The 18,461-nt window shown below is 38.5% G+C and overlaps 1 protein-coding gene across 4 annotated transcripts in view; it reads left to right on the top strand.

Moving 5' to 3' along the window:
• rgs3a (regulator of G protein signaling 3a) overlaps positions 1-18,461 on the top strand; it is a 90,442-nt gene that overhangs the window by 24,058 nt on the left and 47,923 nt on the right. For all 4 annotated transcript variants that reach the window (XM_067405732.1, XM_067405733.1, XM_067405730.1 and 1 more), the window contains one exon: positions 12,758-13,618. In XM_067405732.1, coding sequence (XP_067261833.1) covers positions 12,758-13,618 — 861 coding nt within the window. The remainder of the gene's footprint in view (positions 1-12,757; positions 13,619-18,461) is intronic.

The raw sequence follows: 18,461 nt of genomic DNA, 5'->3' as shown, positions 1-18,461 counted from the left end.
GTGCGTTTTTACGTATTATAAATCAAGATTTCACATTAGCAGCCTGAAAAACAAAATGGTGATTCAAACTAGGAATAAATTTCATACAGAAAGGGAGCAAATAACGTTCGTCATCAGTGAAGTGGTGGATGATTTCAGTTCTGCACTCTCACGAACATCACTGAAGCTGTCTAATTGAATTTGTGACATTTTTTGCCCCAAACATTTCCAGTTCATTTCCAACTCATATCATACATGGCATCTCTGCTGTCCAATTGATGGAAATCCGTCGTTGCGATGGAGAATGGTAATCCCTGCGATAGTTGTTTTGACCATGGTCAAAGTAAAATTTAACACATAATTGAAAGCACCAGAGCAAAATCATTAGGGAACATTCCTTCATATTAACACAGTACATGTACATTCCATGCATTTAAAGAGATAATTCACATTATTCCCTTTTGTGAATTCTATTTACTGCAGCATGAGAAAGTATGGAGTCCCCCTAGGGTCACATACAGTGGCAGAATGTTTCCCCCAATAATCTGTGCCTTGAGTTTGCGATCGGTGCTCTCTGCTTATGAACTGTACTCGTGGATTATAACAATATGTGGCCACAAATTTGTAAAGTGAGCTTGTAGCCTCATATGTGACAACTCTACTCTTATGCCAGGTTCAGACTACACAATCTTTTTGTCTGTTACTATTTGTGTGATGTTGGAATTAGTATCAATTGATACAACTTATGGGTTGCATCATTGCACTTCCCTTCTTTCATTTAGCAGCCATAACCATGTTTGTTTGTGGAGAGCAGAAGTGCACACACATCGGTGTGATGGGGCATGAGGGATCAAGAGAATGAGGCTTCCTCGCGGCGGCCATGTTAATGACTGCAGCGGGCGTCTTTATTGGGCCGAATGTCTTTGTGATGGTTTGTGTGACCTTAATCAAGTATTGTGTGTCCCTGACCTTCTGTGTTTGATTAATCTTGCCTCCGTGTCCTTCTTTCTCTCTCTCTCTCTCTCTGAGAGCGGAGCCCCAGTAGCAGAAAGACTGACTCTAATAGCCATAAAAATGGTAAAGGTTGTTTTCTGTACTCTGTTAAATATTTTATGGCTCTATTTGTGGGTTTCCACAATCTAAAAGTGAGAAAAACTGCCTGATTCGACTACAATTTCTATGATAAAAGCAATTGCTGGCAACTGTTCAACAATTACCTCATATTTCACAGTGATGTGAATTTTTGGTTGTTCATAGGATAAAATATAGGAGAAAGAAACAGAAGAAAGAGAGGGCAAGTTATTCCACAGTCTGAAAAGCCTCCATCTGCTCCGTGTTTCAGCCTTCAGCTATGGCCTGTCCATAAATTAAGGTTACCAGCTTCTGGAGGGTTGTAGGGACAGTGCAGTCGGACAGGTAGTTTGTGGCAAGGTTATGTAAGGATTTATACACAAATAGAAGAATTCATAGTCGATCCTAAACTGGACTGGAAGCCGATGGAGAGCTCGTAAAATGGGAATGGCGTGATCATATTTGCGACTATTCTTGAGAAATTTGGCTGCAGCATTTTGAGTTGGAGTCGAGATACCTGGACTCAGAGATACCGTAGGACTGCAATAACCCACACACGAGGATATAAAAGAGTGGATAGCTATCTCAAGAGACTTTTCAGACAGAAAATGTTTTATTTTAGGGTACGTTTACACGACAACGATATGCTTAAAATGTAGAAGTTTTTCCTTTCAGTTTTCCACGCACAGACGACACCATTGTCAAAACGATCCCCATTCATACGAATCCGTGAAAACGACTAAAAACGCTGTATTCTGCTGACAGGCCATTAGATGGCGATGAAACACTATAGACTGAACATGTAATACACGTGTGCATGACGTCATCGTTTTCACAGATTCACGTTTTTAAAAGTTTGCATTTTCAGGCACCCAAAATGCTGTTGTCGTGTAAATGAACGGCCAAACGCATAAAAAGTTTTAGTTGAAAACAGTTTTGTGTAAACGACCCCTTAGCTAGAGTTTTTGTCTAATGTTAGGAAAACACCAAGGTTCTGTACACAGATTGACTTAAAAACAGACAAATGTTATTGTGCCGCAGTGACAAGCTGTTGTACCTCTGTGTTGATTCTCTCTGTTTTATTATTATTTATTTATTTCATTAATTAGAGTCAATCCTGACATTAGCATCATGCCCACATCCTAAGCACAAGTGCCACTTACTCCATAATGGTAACCACAAAACTCATAAACATTGCTGAAACTCCTCTAAATGTCCATTAAACACTAACATGAATACCAACATCTTTCCCTTTACTGAAAAACACATAACATATCACTTAATCCCTAAATTTCCTCTCCTAATGGAGGCTCTTGCAAAGCATCCTGGGAACTAAAGATACACTGCCAACAAAAATGTTTCATATATTTCAACACGTATAAATGAACTAACTTCAGTTTTAAATATATATTAGGTGAACTGAACACAATAAAATTAAATTGTGATGAAATGTAAAAAAAAATCATGCTACTTTCTTTAGCTCATTTTAATGAAATAAACTGAACAAGAGGGACATTATTTGCACATTTTTTCCCTCTGAGAGTGTGTGTGTGTGTGTCTCAGTATCTTCATTGCTCTTGTTAACTGTGGCGGATCTGGAGGTGTTTTGGTGTGCGAGGCACGTTCCCGCTCCATGTGTCCTCGTGGAGGTGTTTGCCCCAGCACATTCACTTACGCCTTTAATCTGCTGTTTCTAATGCTGTGCCGAAGCCACTGTAAAGACGCGTCTCTCCCAATGATTTCCCTCATTCTGTGAGCACGGACGCACCGGGACAGCAGCCAATTAACTTCAGTGTCCCATTGATTTATCAATCATCCCAACATTAATGTTCACCAACATTATTCACTGGTCGATTCCCGGTGACAGGATTCTTCCAAAACAGAAAGAAACGGTTTTATGATATTGTGATTAGAACAGATATTTCATCAAGATGATTGATTTAATGTCATTGATGCCTAAACATTCAGTCCTGTCAATCATCGTTACGAGCGTATATAAGCAGCAGTCGCTGCGTCACGCAGTGCAATTCTTCCAGCATCCCTCCTCCTCTATTTCTCATATTCCTCCTCTACGCAGTGCTGTTATAGTGGGGTTTAACTCAGAGCTCGAGCCGAGGACAGAAAGCCAAGTTTGTTTTACCATATTCAGACTGAATGGAAAGGCGAACTTGTGAATGTGTTTATGTTCAGTTCCTGCCAATCTCTCGCCGTCACCACAAAATCACCTGATGGCCTCTGTCTGACGTGGCCGACAAGACAACTTTGGCATCAATACTGTATCAATATTTGTATGATCATGAAGCCAGTTTATCAAAATATCATAATAATTTTGTTGGCTAAAATGTTTCTATGCTTGTTTGTATTTTTAAGAAATATGTAGGATATTATATATTGATTAGGATAATGTTTACTGTAAAAATAATTGTTGGTTTAACTTAAAGTAAGTTAGTGGTTGCCTTAAAATATTGAGTTAATTGAAATTAAAATAATCAACAGAAACTCAAAAAATGATGTTATCTGAACCACATTAATTATTGAAGTTGATTTGACTAAAGTAAAAATGTTGTGTTATCAAATCATGAAAATATATATTTTTACAGTGTAGGATATGATATTATCAATTAATTACATGCATTTAATCCAGTTCCTATATCTGGAAAAGTAGGAAATTATAATTTACCAATATATTTTTCAATATGCTGCAGACAAAGAAACAGAACTTAGTCTAACTTTGCTTTTTTTCAGTGTTTTGTTATTTTTGCACGTTTAATTCAAAGTCATGCAACATAATCATGTGTTTAGATAATGAATTATGTGAATGAGATGAGATGAGTCTGTAGAATAAAACAGATTCAGTGTGTTTGAATGTTAGGAAGGCTAGAGTTTTTGGCAAGTAAGGAAATGTGACCGAGTATACTATACTGTGATGATCAACTGCGGTAAACGACAGCTCTTGCTTGACCTGCGAGGTCAAGATCGCATGTTTGAGCTTCTGTTACCGTATTTGATGTGCTGCTATCATATGTGTGTGCGCTATCAGTGTTTCTATAGGCGAATAACATCATATAACATGATCGTGTCTCTTCAGAAGACTCATATGCGTTACTTTTACAACGGCTTTATGCTATTTTTGAAGCTTGAAAATGTTGATTGCATAGACTTTCATTGGATGGACAAAAATGATGAGAGAACATTACAAAATCTTAATTTTTGTTCTGAAGAAGAATGAAAGATGCTGGAACTACAGAGGGTGAATAAATGATGAGAGAGTTTTCATTTTAGCGTGAGCTCGCTCTGCTCTGGTGCTCTATGAATAGCAAATGGTGCAGAAAGCCAGTTTAGTGTTGATGTGGTTAACACTTTATTTCCATAGTTGGGTTTAGACATGTTTCCATGTTCACAGGTTATAAGTAACTTGTGAACATGGAAACTAGCAAGAGTATTAGTAGACTGTCTGCGTAATATCTGCTAACACTTTATTTTGATGTTCCCAAGCAGACGTTCTACTGACTATTAGTAACTTTGTAACTACATGTCAACCTGAACCCTAAACTATTTAATACACTAATGAGAGTTGGTCGACATGTAGTTCACAAGTTGTAGTTAGAAGAATGCACTTCGGTGTGGACTATTGAAATGAAGTGTAACCTTGGGTATTATGACATGTTTTGGAATCAAGCATGTCTTTAGGCCGGTCATGTTAGTCAAGCACTGAATCAGCTGCCGCTCAGATGATCACGATGTCTGTCAGTACAGTTGAGACTCGTATCAGAGCGGCTCCAGCCTTCACCCTCATGTCCTCTTCATATCAGTGTGTCCGGTACAAAACCATCATATTATTGCTTCAGCTGTAACTGTCTGTGATTATCATTTGATGAAAGATTCTTAACTTCAACGCCTGGCACATGCCAAACTCAGCAGAAAACATGTGGAAATGCACTATAAACCCATCAACACATTCTTTGAAATATGGGATTTTATGAGTCGATTTCTCACCCAGACATCTGTTCTGTTGGGCCTGATGCAATTAACATGCAGTTATGCACAAATATGTTTTCAGTAAATCTGTTCTTCTAAGCAGTTTATATTCTGTACTTGAGATTCTGTAACTTAATATTGTAGTTTTGTTTAACACATATTTTAATCAAACAATAATTGGAGTATTCCCCGCGGTGCCTCCACAGACACCGGAAAATATCACAAAGCAGAACATATTAATGGTCCTAAAAATAGCCGTCATTTTCTTTGAAGAAAATCGAAATGCTTTTTTCTTGTGTTTGATTCTTGACAAGTTTAGTGAGATTTTTCCATTTAGTTTACTTGATAAAATGTCTTTGAAAGGTTTAATGCCATCCTTGCCTGTGCACTCATGGAAATTGTATAAAGTTTGCCATTTTAAAAAAGATTTTGACATTTTTTTGTGCATTATATGGTACTTGAAAGGTTTGAGAAGGTGTCGTCTGAGACTCGGAGCTGAGAGACGTCTGAAAATTTCACAAAAACTGCCACTTAACATAACAAAACCTTGATTTTTCAGTATTTTTGTCTTGTTTTACAATATAAATATTTAAACATTCTTAAATCGATACATTTATTTGAGAAGAAAAATTAATTAAGTCATTATTAAGTGTTGTTTATTGAAAATTCTATCAAAATAAATTTGTATAGATAAAGGATTTTTTTTTCTTGTTTTAAGCACTCGTTTAATTTAGATTATTTTTCTTTATATCTTCAGTCATTTTGCTTCTCCAGTAAATGTATCTTGACTTAAGATTTAGATATTTGTGCTGGAAAACAAGAAATTCTGAGCAAGAATTTTTTTTGCTTTTTTTTAGTTATTTTAGTACATCAAGTTAAACTAAATGAAAATGTAAAATGTTTAAGTTTTTATATTTTATTTTATTTTATTTCAGTCAACATTTATTGAAAGTAACCATTTTTATATGGTTTTAGTTGAGTAGTTTCTGCGATCTATAATAACCCTGCTACTGGTTTAGACAATATTCAAGCACCATTATGATTATTGCACCAACTATAACACATATTGTTAATTATTATTATTATTATTGATTGTAAAAGGCAGTGTTTCCTTTGAAGTCGTTCAGTTTAGCAGCTGGTGTAGGAAACATGCAGGAGTGACGCTCTCTGAAGCTTGATGCTCCTCCTGTATGCGAGTGTCCTCATTAATATATAACAAGAGAGAGGCACAATTTTGTCAGAGTTTTGTTTCAGAGTCCTGATAACATCTCGTCTTTGTTTCAGCCTGACTCGTGACGCATTGCGAACATATGAAGCTAAAAATGCTTGACTCCCAGATTGCTTTCTTTAAAAAGAAACACTCCAACCTCCGTGGTGCCTGAGGTTACACACGAGCTACGCAAGCGACAGCAAGACGTGAATCACAAGGTCTCCAATGATGAAATATTGTAGTATGATATAACCAGTGTCTCATCTTCCCTAAAGAGATGTTGAACTTTCACTCTGCCCGTGACGATATGAACTCAGGAGGTTCACTGTGTCCGGTCGTGTTCGATGTGAAGATGAGAGAATCAATACTTGTTGTAAACTTCCAGTCCTGCTGAAAAATCCAGCATTAATTCCATGTTGGTTTATGGGCAAACCAGCCACCAGCATCACATGATGGTCCCAGCGTGCCAAACACATCTTATGCCGGTGACCAGCGATGCTGGATTATTCATCAGGGAACAACAAGAGCTTGTCGCTCTCAAATGAGACACAACGTTCTTCCCAGAGCTAAACCAGCAGCTTGAGACGACCTTGAAAACATACGCTGCTCAACTGCAGGTTTTACCGCGTTGAATTTTCAGCATCATCACTCCAGTCTTCAGTGTCACATGATCCTTCATTTTATGCATTTTATTGATGCTTCAGTCTATGACCAGGATTGGCAAATCTGCTCCTCTCACAAATTCCAACCCCAATTAATCTAATCAAAGTCGAATTGGAATTGAATAGATTGATTAGAATTACTTGAAAGTTAATTCTTGATAACATCTACAGGACAGTTGCCCATCCTTGATCTATATCTTTCATTCAATATATATTTCATTCACTATCATATTGTGTGTCGAGAATGAAAGCTATGTGCAATTCAAGACAGTTTCTGTAAAATCTGGCCTGGACTTTTCCTATTCTTGCTATACTTCATACTTTTGTGCAAAAAAAAAAAAAAAGTTTTAAATTTGTTAGAATATTCATTTTTGAATAAATCCAAAAGCAAAACAAGCGAAAAGAACTATAAAAGGGATTGGAACTGGCAAATGAGCTAATGAGTGGTCCTCTGCCGCCATCTACTGGTTATAGTGATAATTTCATGTCATTTTCATGTTAAAAGTGTTTGTTTTCCACCAGGTGACAGAAATCTTCCATTTTCCATCTTATCTCCATGAATGAAAATGATAAATTTAGATCGGAGCTAATTTAGTTAATTTTACTGCACAGATTAAAATTAATAGTATTTAAAACATAACATGTGTTGAAAAAATATTAAATTTTTTTAATCTAGACAATTACAGTAATATAAAAGTTTGTCTATACTCTTAATTAGCTGTTTATTTACAATATTCAGGGATTGACTTCATATGTAGTGTAGAATGCCTACCCTAGTATACAAACAATATATTAAATTATTAAATAAAATAATTTTTTTCATTTGGGGTTGAGTCCACTAATATTAAACTCCTCGAATTGCTCCTGGTGCTGGTTGTGTGGAGTAAAATCGTGCTGTAGCTCTTTCCGGCTCATTCGACAGTGGCTTTGACTCTTGTGTGAACACTAACTCTACACACTTTTGACATCACAGCTCAACACCAGACCGGTTCCTGAAGCCAGAACCACGCGGATACAAACGCTTGGCTAATGCTTGAGTTGCTCTGGCCGATTCAACGTTTACTTTAAGTAGCTTGCTTCAAACGGTTGCTTCCGCTGAGAACCCTGGAAATGTGGTTCATGGTGAAGTCGGAATTCTGACATTTTTTCTTTTGTGATATAATCTTAAAAAATAGTTGCCAATAATAAAATTCACAATCGGAAGATAAAATCTCACAATTGTGAGAAAGAGTCAGAATTGTGAGATTCAAATGTTATATGTGAAGTGTTTTATTATAAGCTGTAACTGTAGGGCTAATAAATCATTCCCCCGTGAACTGCATTCGTAAACACTACGTATATCTATTGTTTACATCAAATTCATGCTTTAATAGTTGACTAATTATCCCAGGATTCATCAGTCCAGTCTGTCTGTTTAATGGCTTACAACCATAAATGTCAGCGTTTATCTTCAAAGACCGTCTTTGATGATGTTGTTCTATAAAAATGAAGACATTTTTTCCCTCTTATTCCTTGGATCTCACCTGTTTTCCTCCACTTGTCATCACCATTTTTCCGCCACCAGCTGTGACGGCTATTCCCAAATGGCCTATGACTTTCCAAAAGAGAGAGAAAAAATATCTAGAGATTGATTACGGTGGTGAGAAGAGAGAAAGATGTCAAATTTGCTGTCACTCCCTCGGCCGTTTGTATTAGAAACACTCATGCAACCAGTTTTCTGTCATTTTATGCCAAGGTAAGACAACACAAAGTTTAATATAAACATAAAAATCTTTGCTGTATTTACAATGTTAGTAACTGTGGAAATGCACCACAGTCTGTGAAAAGGGTTCATTGCAGCGGTTGATCTGACAGAGAGAACTATATCCGCAGAAACAGTTTGTGTTGATGTGCGCAATAAAAACACGTCATTCCTGACTTCCACATCATCACCTGCATTAAGAACGGTTCTGGTTTCACATGCAGATATAAGTGTTCATCAAAGTCCCTTTCAAGGAGAGTCTGTTCACATATCTGAGACGCAGAATTTCGGGCATTGAGGACCAGGTCCCATCATGAAATCTCGAAAACTGCTTGCTGAACTCACATTTAAATGACGTATTTCAAACCAGCAACCAAATCTGATATGATCCGTCCTGTTGTTTCTTATGCTCAAATAGCATTAAAATCTTATTTTTTAGGCTAGGTATGATATGAGTGCACCATCTAAAGTCTTTGATGTTCATGTTCACAGGCACTTTCTGCATATAAAAGTTATCTCTGTTCAAAATATGTTTTCCAGTCATCAGCTTAATGCTTTGAATGAATAATAGATGAGATGATTTCCTGGGAGCGACTAAAAAGGTTGTACAAGCAGCTAGAATAAAGCAATACTGCACCCTTATTGATTAAATAATTAGTGGTGTTTGCCAAAGCAAGCATCACATCACCATTTCTCATTTCACAGGCAAAAAATATCTAATATCTGTCTTTGTATAGTCTGTTTCTCTCAAAGCTGTAGTTCATGTCACTCTCTTATTGTATACACTTCTTTTTCTCCCCCAAACACTTTTTTTCACTTCTTTCACATTACGCAACTATTCTATTTTCCTCTTCTGCGTCACGATGGGAGAGCGATCCACGTGGGACTCGGCGAACACTGACTGAACCATCCCGTCACGGATAACGGAGCAGAAAAGAGAGTTTAAGGGAAATCATCTGTCTTCGGTTCTTGTGCCCTAATTTCCTCCGTGTCGCTCTGTTCAGTAGTAACCTTTTACACAACCTAAAAATACCACAGGCGAGATAAGAGGCTCATTCTTAGCGGAGCTCCAGTTATGGATGGGAGAGAGCTAATATGCCGTTCATCATGTGAGCAGCGGTTCTATGAATTCCATCTTATGACTTCTGCTTTTGGCTGCATCAGCTGAGCTTGTTTTCTGTTGCAGGAAAAGAGGCACCAGAGGAGTTTATTTCTCAGCAGCTTAGAGAAACTCTCTGTTGGAGTGAGTGATAAGCAGCAGGAGCTGAGTTTTGTGAAACACATTAAATGGCTTCCAGTATCTCTCTGTCTGTCTTCTGGTCGTGCGTTTCATTCCCAAAGAGGACACATTTTAACATTTTAAATGCATTTTAAATAATGCTTTATAGATTCTTCTTTTCAGCTTTGCACGATATTACGGCTTGCCCTGAAGTGAGGTGGAATGAATATACTCCAAATATGTCTACGAACGATTATCTGCTTTGTTAATTCAGTTAACACACTCATTTTCTGTATTTTTACAGCTGATTTGATATGAATGACACTGCGTTTCTACATTGTCTACATTTCTACAACAGATCACACCCAGCATCTGTGGAACCGGAAACAAAGACAAAGACAGAAAATAAGCTCTATTCAGACGGGACTAGATTTCCTGAAAGAAATTAACGCATTTTTTCGCAGTATGTTGCGATTGTAATTCTGTCCCGTATCTGCCAAGTCTGTATTTTTCTAACACAACCTCTGCACACATTCCAGAGCAAATTACTTTTTGTTTTTCAACTTTCTCCTCAAGGAAAATCTAATCCCATCTGAATGTGAATGTCTGTTATTGCTGATATTATATTTTCACACCTCTTTTTCTTATATGCATTGACCAACATGTACAGCTGTAGATGATTCTTTTCAACCATACAACCATAATTCTGACCCTTCAGTGTTTGAATTCACTCACTTTTTTTTGTTTTGTTTTTAAAATATTTCTGCATTTTTTTTTTTTTTTATCGTGACAAAATGTGTGACAAAATATGCAGTGATGTGAGTTCTCAGGACCAGGATCGAAAATATGCATATTTATATTTATATTTTATATATGATGGACTGCCCATTCGTCCAGGGTAGTTTCAACACATTCTCACTCCTAACATGTCACATACGGACGCTTGGTCAGGACCTCTTGGCATCACTTTTTAACGCACAGTTGCAGTGACAACCTCAGTCAGGATTGTTTTTCTTGTGTGATTTTATTGCTCTGAGGGCATGAAAAAATAAGATTTGAAATGTAATTTTTTTTAACCTTTTTTTCAGAGAGATTTCCAGATGTCCACTTGAGTGAACAGTGTGTGTTTATGGTTAGAGATACTGAAGACTGAAGAGATACTGTATTAAACACAATACAGTAATAACACAGCAATATTGTGTGTATTTAACAAACCAATAAAATTATATAAAATCATGTGGTAAAATATATACAAAAAACATAAATGAGAAATATTGCAAAATTGAACTTCATAGAAGTTGAACTTTGCATATCTTCAGATTACTTTATGATCTAACGAGTAAACAAATGCATTACAAGTAACATGAATTATGTAATCAGATTACTTTTTTGATGTTACAAGTAATGCATTACATAATCAATTACTTTTTCATGTAAGGAATAAAGTAGCGCATTGCAAGAAACATGCATTATGTAATCACATTACTTTTTTGATATTAATGCAAATTACATTCTAATAACACAAATACATTTATTTACAGTAAAAACAGTGACTGCAGATATTTTCAAAAACAACAGTCACAGTAATAGTAGGAATTGTATCTGAAATATAGCTAGTGATGCATGATGTGGACAGATGACAGATGATTAATCAGAATTTTCTCCCAATCTAAAATCAATACTTGGAACATTTAAATGTGATATGATTTATCACAGACATTGTTTGATGCACTATATATACATACATATTTTTAAACCTGTAAGAGTCTTTTAGGATAGAAGGAATGGATGGATATTCCAGAGCAACTTGGTTTAGAGGGGGAAAAAAAATTGCTTGCCACTTGGTGGCAGTGTATAGGATGATGCACTAGGGTCCACTGTAGAGGTTGATGTGCAACTATGCCATCCAAACCCATGAATATACAATAAAATGCTTTGTGAATTTATACATTTTGATGTTTGCATCACACAAGCAGCTCCATATGTGTTCCAAATTTGCTCATTAGTTTATCTGGTACATCGTTGAACTTGCTTGGGTAAGAGTCCCATGAAACATGAATCATGATAAAAGAGATCAAAGACTTGAAGAAGCAAGTTAAAATGGCAAGGTGGTTTCAGCAAATGCATTTGTTTTTTTTTAACAATAAAGTGTAGGTTTAGGGTCGGGCTAGACGTCAATACAAAACATGGTTTTGGTGAGCGCTTTGTAATATGTATTCACATTAGATTTTAAAGCAACACAATTCGTTTGCAATAAGACAAACCAGATTCAAATTGCCCGGCAAATTCGTAAAGCAAAGAACAATCATTTGTAGCTGATCAACATTATGAAAACTGGTAAAACCTTTAGGAACTTCAAAAGATAAAACAGCGAAATTCCTAATATTACTTCCAATATTTCCAAATTATTTTCATTTTCATAGAGCGGGCCAATATCGTGACGATTATTTAAAATCAATCGAGAGAAGCAGATATCGTTATCGTGATAAAATACGATTAATCGTGCAGCCCTAATTTAATTTAATTTGACTTGACATTTATTCAACAGTGCTTTTGATCTGCCTGCATTGACAATATTCTTTAAAATGAAAAATTATATACCAATTATCACTGTAAAGCTGCTTTGACACAATCTGCATTGTAAAAAGCGCTATATAAATGAAGGTGACTTGACTGACTGACTTGACGTCAGTGCATGAAGTGTCCAATGTTCCAATGAGTGCATCATCTGAGTATTTAAAATACACTTGTTCTTTGTACAGTTTTCAGTGTGAACACTCTATTCACACAAAATTAGCGCATAAGAATGAGAACTGGGACACACCGATTGTAATATTGCATATCTCTTAGATTTGGTAATGAGACGGTGTTGCAACACTGTGTTCTTCTGTTGTCAGATGCTGGAACCCAAGCAGGATGAGCCATGTGACCCCAGGGGCCGGAGAATGACCTCTGAGGATGACCAATCCCTGGGAAACCTGTCCGACGCGTCGGCCACCACTGCGAGCAGCCCTCAGTCCAGGAGTCTCGCCCTGCTGGAGGATGTGTGCACCTCTCTGGAGGAGAACTGCCACCTGGTTCCACCAACACCTCCGCCTTCTACTGAAGGAGAAGATGAGAAAAGCACGGAGAGCAGCGTGAACGAGATATGGAGGGAGGATGAAGGCAAAGAGAAAGAGGAGGAGATGAGGAGCTCAGAGGAGAAAGAAGAGCATGATTTCTTACATGCACATCCCAGAGACTGTGAAGATGACAAACAGCTGCTCGTTGATGAGGACAATGCTTCAGAGGCGGTGGACACCAACGCTCCTCCTTCATCATCTTCTTCATCGTTTGTCATCCCCGAGCTGCGATTAGATCGCTCCTTCAGTGCGGACGCCCTCTCCACTCCCGGCACCGATGAAGAGTACGAGGAGGATGAGGAGGATGATGAGGAGGAAGAGGAAGACAGTGACGATAACTACCTGGAACGCAGTGACAGTAAACGGAGGAGCATGGTAGAGGCCTCTTCTTGCGAAAAGCACCCGGGTGGACTCAGCGTGCAGAATTCACTGCGCAGACGCACACACAGCGAGGGCAGTCTTCTCCAGGACCCCCGCACATCCTGCTTCACATCTGATAATGCCATCAACTGCATGGAGGGGTCAGGGACACACAAGGGCGGCTGGACGCTTCCGTCACCCAAAACCCTGAAGAAAGAGCTGACTAAGAACGGAGGGTCCATGCACCAGCTGTGTATGCTGTTCTCCGGAAGAAAAGTAAGTCCTTCTTGTTCTTACTCTGACAATCTCATTAAATGAGTCTGCACAAACAGTTTATTAATAATTTCCCTTTGTCATGCTGGCTGCTTTGGCTGATATATTAGTGGGCCCAAAGCAAGCATCACTATTACAAACATCATACTCAACGTTTGGGATTTGCACCAACTTTTTTTCAAGACAGATGACATTATATTACCTGTTCGAACCGCCTGCTCTAAGTGGGACTCAAACCCGGGTCTGCTGGCATGGAAGTCGGGCCCTTTAACAAGGAGGCTAAAGACCACAGTCTCTCGCATCAGTCGCTAGAGCGCTTCTTGAGATCAGGGGAGTGAGGTTTTGCCAAGTAAGACATGTTCCTGGATCTACATCTTTGTTGATCCTGGAACAACATTCCAATCAACCAATCAGATTTGAGGGACCGGGGTTAGGTGCTTCTACATCAATGTTATTCACCTATCTTTCCCCTCTGATTTTAGGGATAAGTTATGGGTAGGATTAGCTTTAGGGGTAGGAATAGGGTTAAGACTAAATTTTCAGACTGGAATGTTGTTCCAGGATCAACAAAATATGTTGATCCAGGAACATGTCTTACTTGGCAAAATCACGGTGACCGTTTACACACACAGCTCTCTCCGACCTACATCCATTACAATTACATATCTATTTGGTGAGACCTACGATTTTTTAGATGGAGAATGAAACTGGCATGAAATTCCCAAGACTTGGGTATCTTTACACATCAACGGTGTAGTAAAAATGGAAATGTTTTTCCTTTTGTGTTTCCTCAACATTTTCAAAACGATCCCCGTTCACACGAATCCACGAAAAAGACTAAAAATGCTGTAGTCTGCTGTCAGACCAGTAGATGGCAATACCACTTTGTAAAGAAACTCTACACACCTATAGACTGAACAGGTAGTGGGCATGACGTCACCGTTTTCACGTTTTTGTAGTTTACACAGAGACAATAACGGTATTGATTCAAAAGTTTACATTTTCAGGCCCTCAAAACGTCGTCAATGATCGGCCAAAATGCATAGATTTGAACAGAATTTGAACAAAAATAGTAAAAACAGAAATATTGTGAAATATTATTACAAAATGGGAATGAACAGTTTTCTATTTTATTATATTTTAGAATGTGATTTATTCCTGTGATGCAAAGCTGAATTTTCAGCATCATTACTCCGGTCAGATAAGCACCACTCACTTTCTTTAGAAAAACACAAGCACAGCACAAGACAAAGACATGAAACGTCTGAAAGGAATAGTTCATCCAAACATTCTGTGTTCATTTACATTTACATCATCCTCACATCTTTCCAAACCTATGATATTCTGATCAATGTAAGTCTATAGGATGTTTTTTTTTTCGTTTCACCATATGCCAAGTGAAAATCAAAAGTCTCACAGTCATTGTGTCTGCTAGAGTGATATAATTAATACAGTTAAATTAATTTGTAATAATGTGTCTACACTTCAACTTTCAAATCCTGCTGATATTTTCATCCTTCCATATGTAATTTGATCCTTGATATTTGTGGATATGGCTCAGAATCAGGCTGTGCTCTCTGTTTTGTCCACTAAGTGGTGTTCTGACGATTTATTTTTGCTCTTTAACCAGATTGAAGAGTGTTTGAAGATGTTATCTATTTTAAGAACACATTTATGTGCATGCCCGTGAATACATGGTAGACTGAGCTCTGTTTCTATTTGTGTAAGCAAGTGTGATTTCTGTTGACCCTATTTAAATATAAACAAGTACATTATATTGCCAAAAGTATTGGGACACTCCTCCAACTCATTGAATTCAGGTGTTCCAATCACTTCCATGGCCACAGGTGTATAAATCAAGCACTTGGACATGCAGACTGCTTCTACAAACATTTGTGAAAGAGTGGGTCGCTCTCAGGAGCTCAGTGAATTCAAGCGTGGTACTGTGATAGGTTGCCACCTGTGCAATATGTCCATTTGTGAAATTTCCTCACTACTAAATATTCCACGGTCAACTGTTAGTGGAATCATAACAAAGTGGAAGCAATTGGGAACAACAGCAGCTCAGGCATGAAGTGGTCGGCCATGTAAAATCACAGAGCGGGGTCAGCGCATGCTGAGGCTCACAGTGCGCAGAAGTCGCCAGAGTCAAGAGCTACAGACCTCCAAACTTCATGTGGCCTTCAGATTAGCTCAAGAACAGTGCGTAGAGAGCTTCATGGAATGGGTTTCCATGGCGAGCAGCTGCATCCAAGCCTTACATCACCAAGTGCAATGCAAAGCGTGGGATGCAGTGGTGTAAAGCACGCCGTCACTGGACTCTAGAGACGTGGAGACGTGTCCTCTGGAGTGACCAATCACGCTTCTCTGTCTGGCAATCCGATGGACGAGTCTGGGTTTGGCAGTTGTCAGGAGAACGGTACTTGCCTGACTGCATTGTGCCGAGTGTAAAGTTTGGTGGAGGGGGATTATGGTGTGGGGTTGTTTTTCAGGGGTTGGGCTTGAACCCTTAGTTCCAGCGAAAGGAACTCTTAATGCTTCAGCATACCAAGATATTTTGGACAATTTCATGCTTCCAACTTTGTGGGAACAGTTTGGGGATGTTCCTGTTCCAACATGACTGCGCACCAGTGAACAAAGCAAGGTCCATAAAGACATGGATGAGTGCGTTTGGTGTGGAGGAACTTGACTGGCCTGCACGGAGTCCTGACCTCAACCCGACAGACCACCTTTAGGATGAATTAGAGCGGAGACTGTGAGCCAGGCCTTCTCGCCAACATCACTGCCTGACCTCACAAATGTGCTTCTAGAAGAATGGTTAAAAATTACCATAAACACACTCCTAAACCTTGTGGAAAGCCTTCCCAGAAGAGTTGAAGCTGTTATAGCTGCAAAGGGTGGGCCAACTCCATATTAAACCATATGGATTAAGAATGGGATGTCATTAAAGTTCACGTGCACATAAAGGCAGGCGTTCCAAAACTTTTGGCAATATAGTGTATATACCATATCTAGCTTTTCTACACCCTACACACCTTATACATCACTTAAGACCTCATGAAAGCCACTGTACAGGTTGATGTTTCTCTAGCTTTCATCTCCTCATCATCTCTTATTTTTTCTGTCATGCCTTTTTATTATTTTCACCTTTTTTAAGGCTTTTTATGAGCCACATAAGGTTGCACACATGCAGCAGGTGCAAACTGATCATAGGTCAAGGGTCAAGAGAGAATTTTTTTTGGTCAAACGGATTAGCAAAATGGTCTGGATAAGAATCATTTGGACAGTTTACTCATCAGTTGAATCGTTTGGAGTGCTTTCACACTCTTTAAAACTGTAGCACAATACTGAGAACAGAAAGATAACTGTGGTTAAAGTGAATTTCTAGCTACAGTTGACTAAAACAAACCTGCAATCCATTCTATAGTGTTTACAATGCAAAAGGAGTATCATTCATTGCCATGGCAGGTATATATTAATGTACATTGGCATTACATGATACTGCCACAGAGGGCTACTATATGAAGTCCTTTAGAGATGGTTTTTAGTCAATAGTGACATTAATGCTACACAAAAGTTCTCAGAAAAATTTTAAAATGGTGCTCTCGACAAATGTTTTGATGCTGATTTTGATTAATTGAAAAAAGAAAAAAAATCTCAGGGACAGGGGGACATGAAACGGACACCTCTGGATGATAGGAAGAGTGCATGATGGGAGCAGGGGCGGCGCCAGCCGATTTTGCCGGGCCTTCAGCCCCGAATGTTTTGAGTCAAGCCCCGAATGTAATGACTGTCACTGAGCAAATATGAAACTGGACAATAGCCTATGTAAACCTCTGAAATCATAAGTTGCTTTATTTCATTGGCTTTGCATATACTGCATACAGCCTGTAAAAATAGACCTTAAAAATAATCTAGCCTATAGAATAGATTTCTTTGCTGTCAGTAGCCTATGGGCTATCCGACCATACACCTGCAGCGCTTTCTCTAGCCACCTTTCCACTGCACACGACATTCGCATCCGATTGTCGCGTTTCGCCCCCTAGCGGCAGTCGCACGGAACTTTGAAATTGGTAGTGAAGCAACCGTTACCCTCGGCTTATTCCAACCCAGCAACCACCATGGTAAACTGAACGATTTTAATGATTGTAATGTTAATGCATGTATGAATATATCCATACAAAGCAAATGACCCTCAATAAATCTAAAATAAAAAAACATACTAGTAGATTTTATAGAGCTAATACGTAAAAAATTGATTTAATCATAATAACCACCATTTGAAAGAAATAGTGTTTACAGAATAACATTAAAGTGTTAAAATAATGGTAATTATTAACTTCGCGCTCATAGTTTTGATTAGAATACAACATATCCGGTCGGCCAGTCGCATACGGTCTAGCCTCAGAAGTTCAAATATTTCAACGCATCCGAAGCTCAAATCGGATCCGAAATTTCCGCATTCGCATATGATCGGAACTCCACGCAGCCCCCGTACTACTCTCCATTGGAAATTAATGACTTCCGGTCCAACGGCTGTCGTTTGTCGTGTGCAGTGGAAAGGCGGCTTCTCCTCTCCAACGCGAGTTCACGCACACCGCAGTTGTACAGAGCCACGCCTCCTGTCACTCACTCAGAGCAGCGGCAGGCCTCGAGAATCTCTTTCGGTCCGGTGGAAGGGTTTTTGTAATATAACAACCGATATGACAACTTCAGCACATTTATCAGCTATACATTCATTCAGTGTTTCCCATTAATGACCCTCTACTGCCGCCACCATTTCATAATGAACTGAAAATGTAAAACATAGCCTACTACGTTTGCCAACGAGCTAAAAATCAAAAGT

Source organism: Chanodichthys erythropterus, chromosome 13 (assembly GCF_024489055.1).
Source record: "Chanodichthys erythropterus isolate Z2021 chromosome 13, ASM2448905v1, whole genome shotgun sequence".
Classification (NCBI taxonomy): Eukaryota; Metazoa; Chordata; class Actinopteri; order Cypriniformes; family Xenocyprididae; genus Chanodichthys; species Chanodichthys erythropterus.
This window is presented reverse-complemented; position numbering and strand designations above follow the sequence as displayed.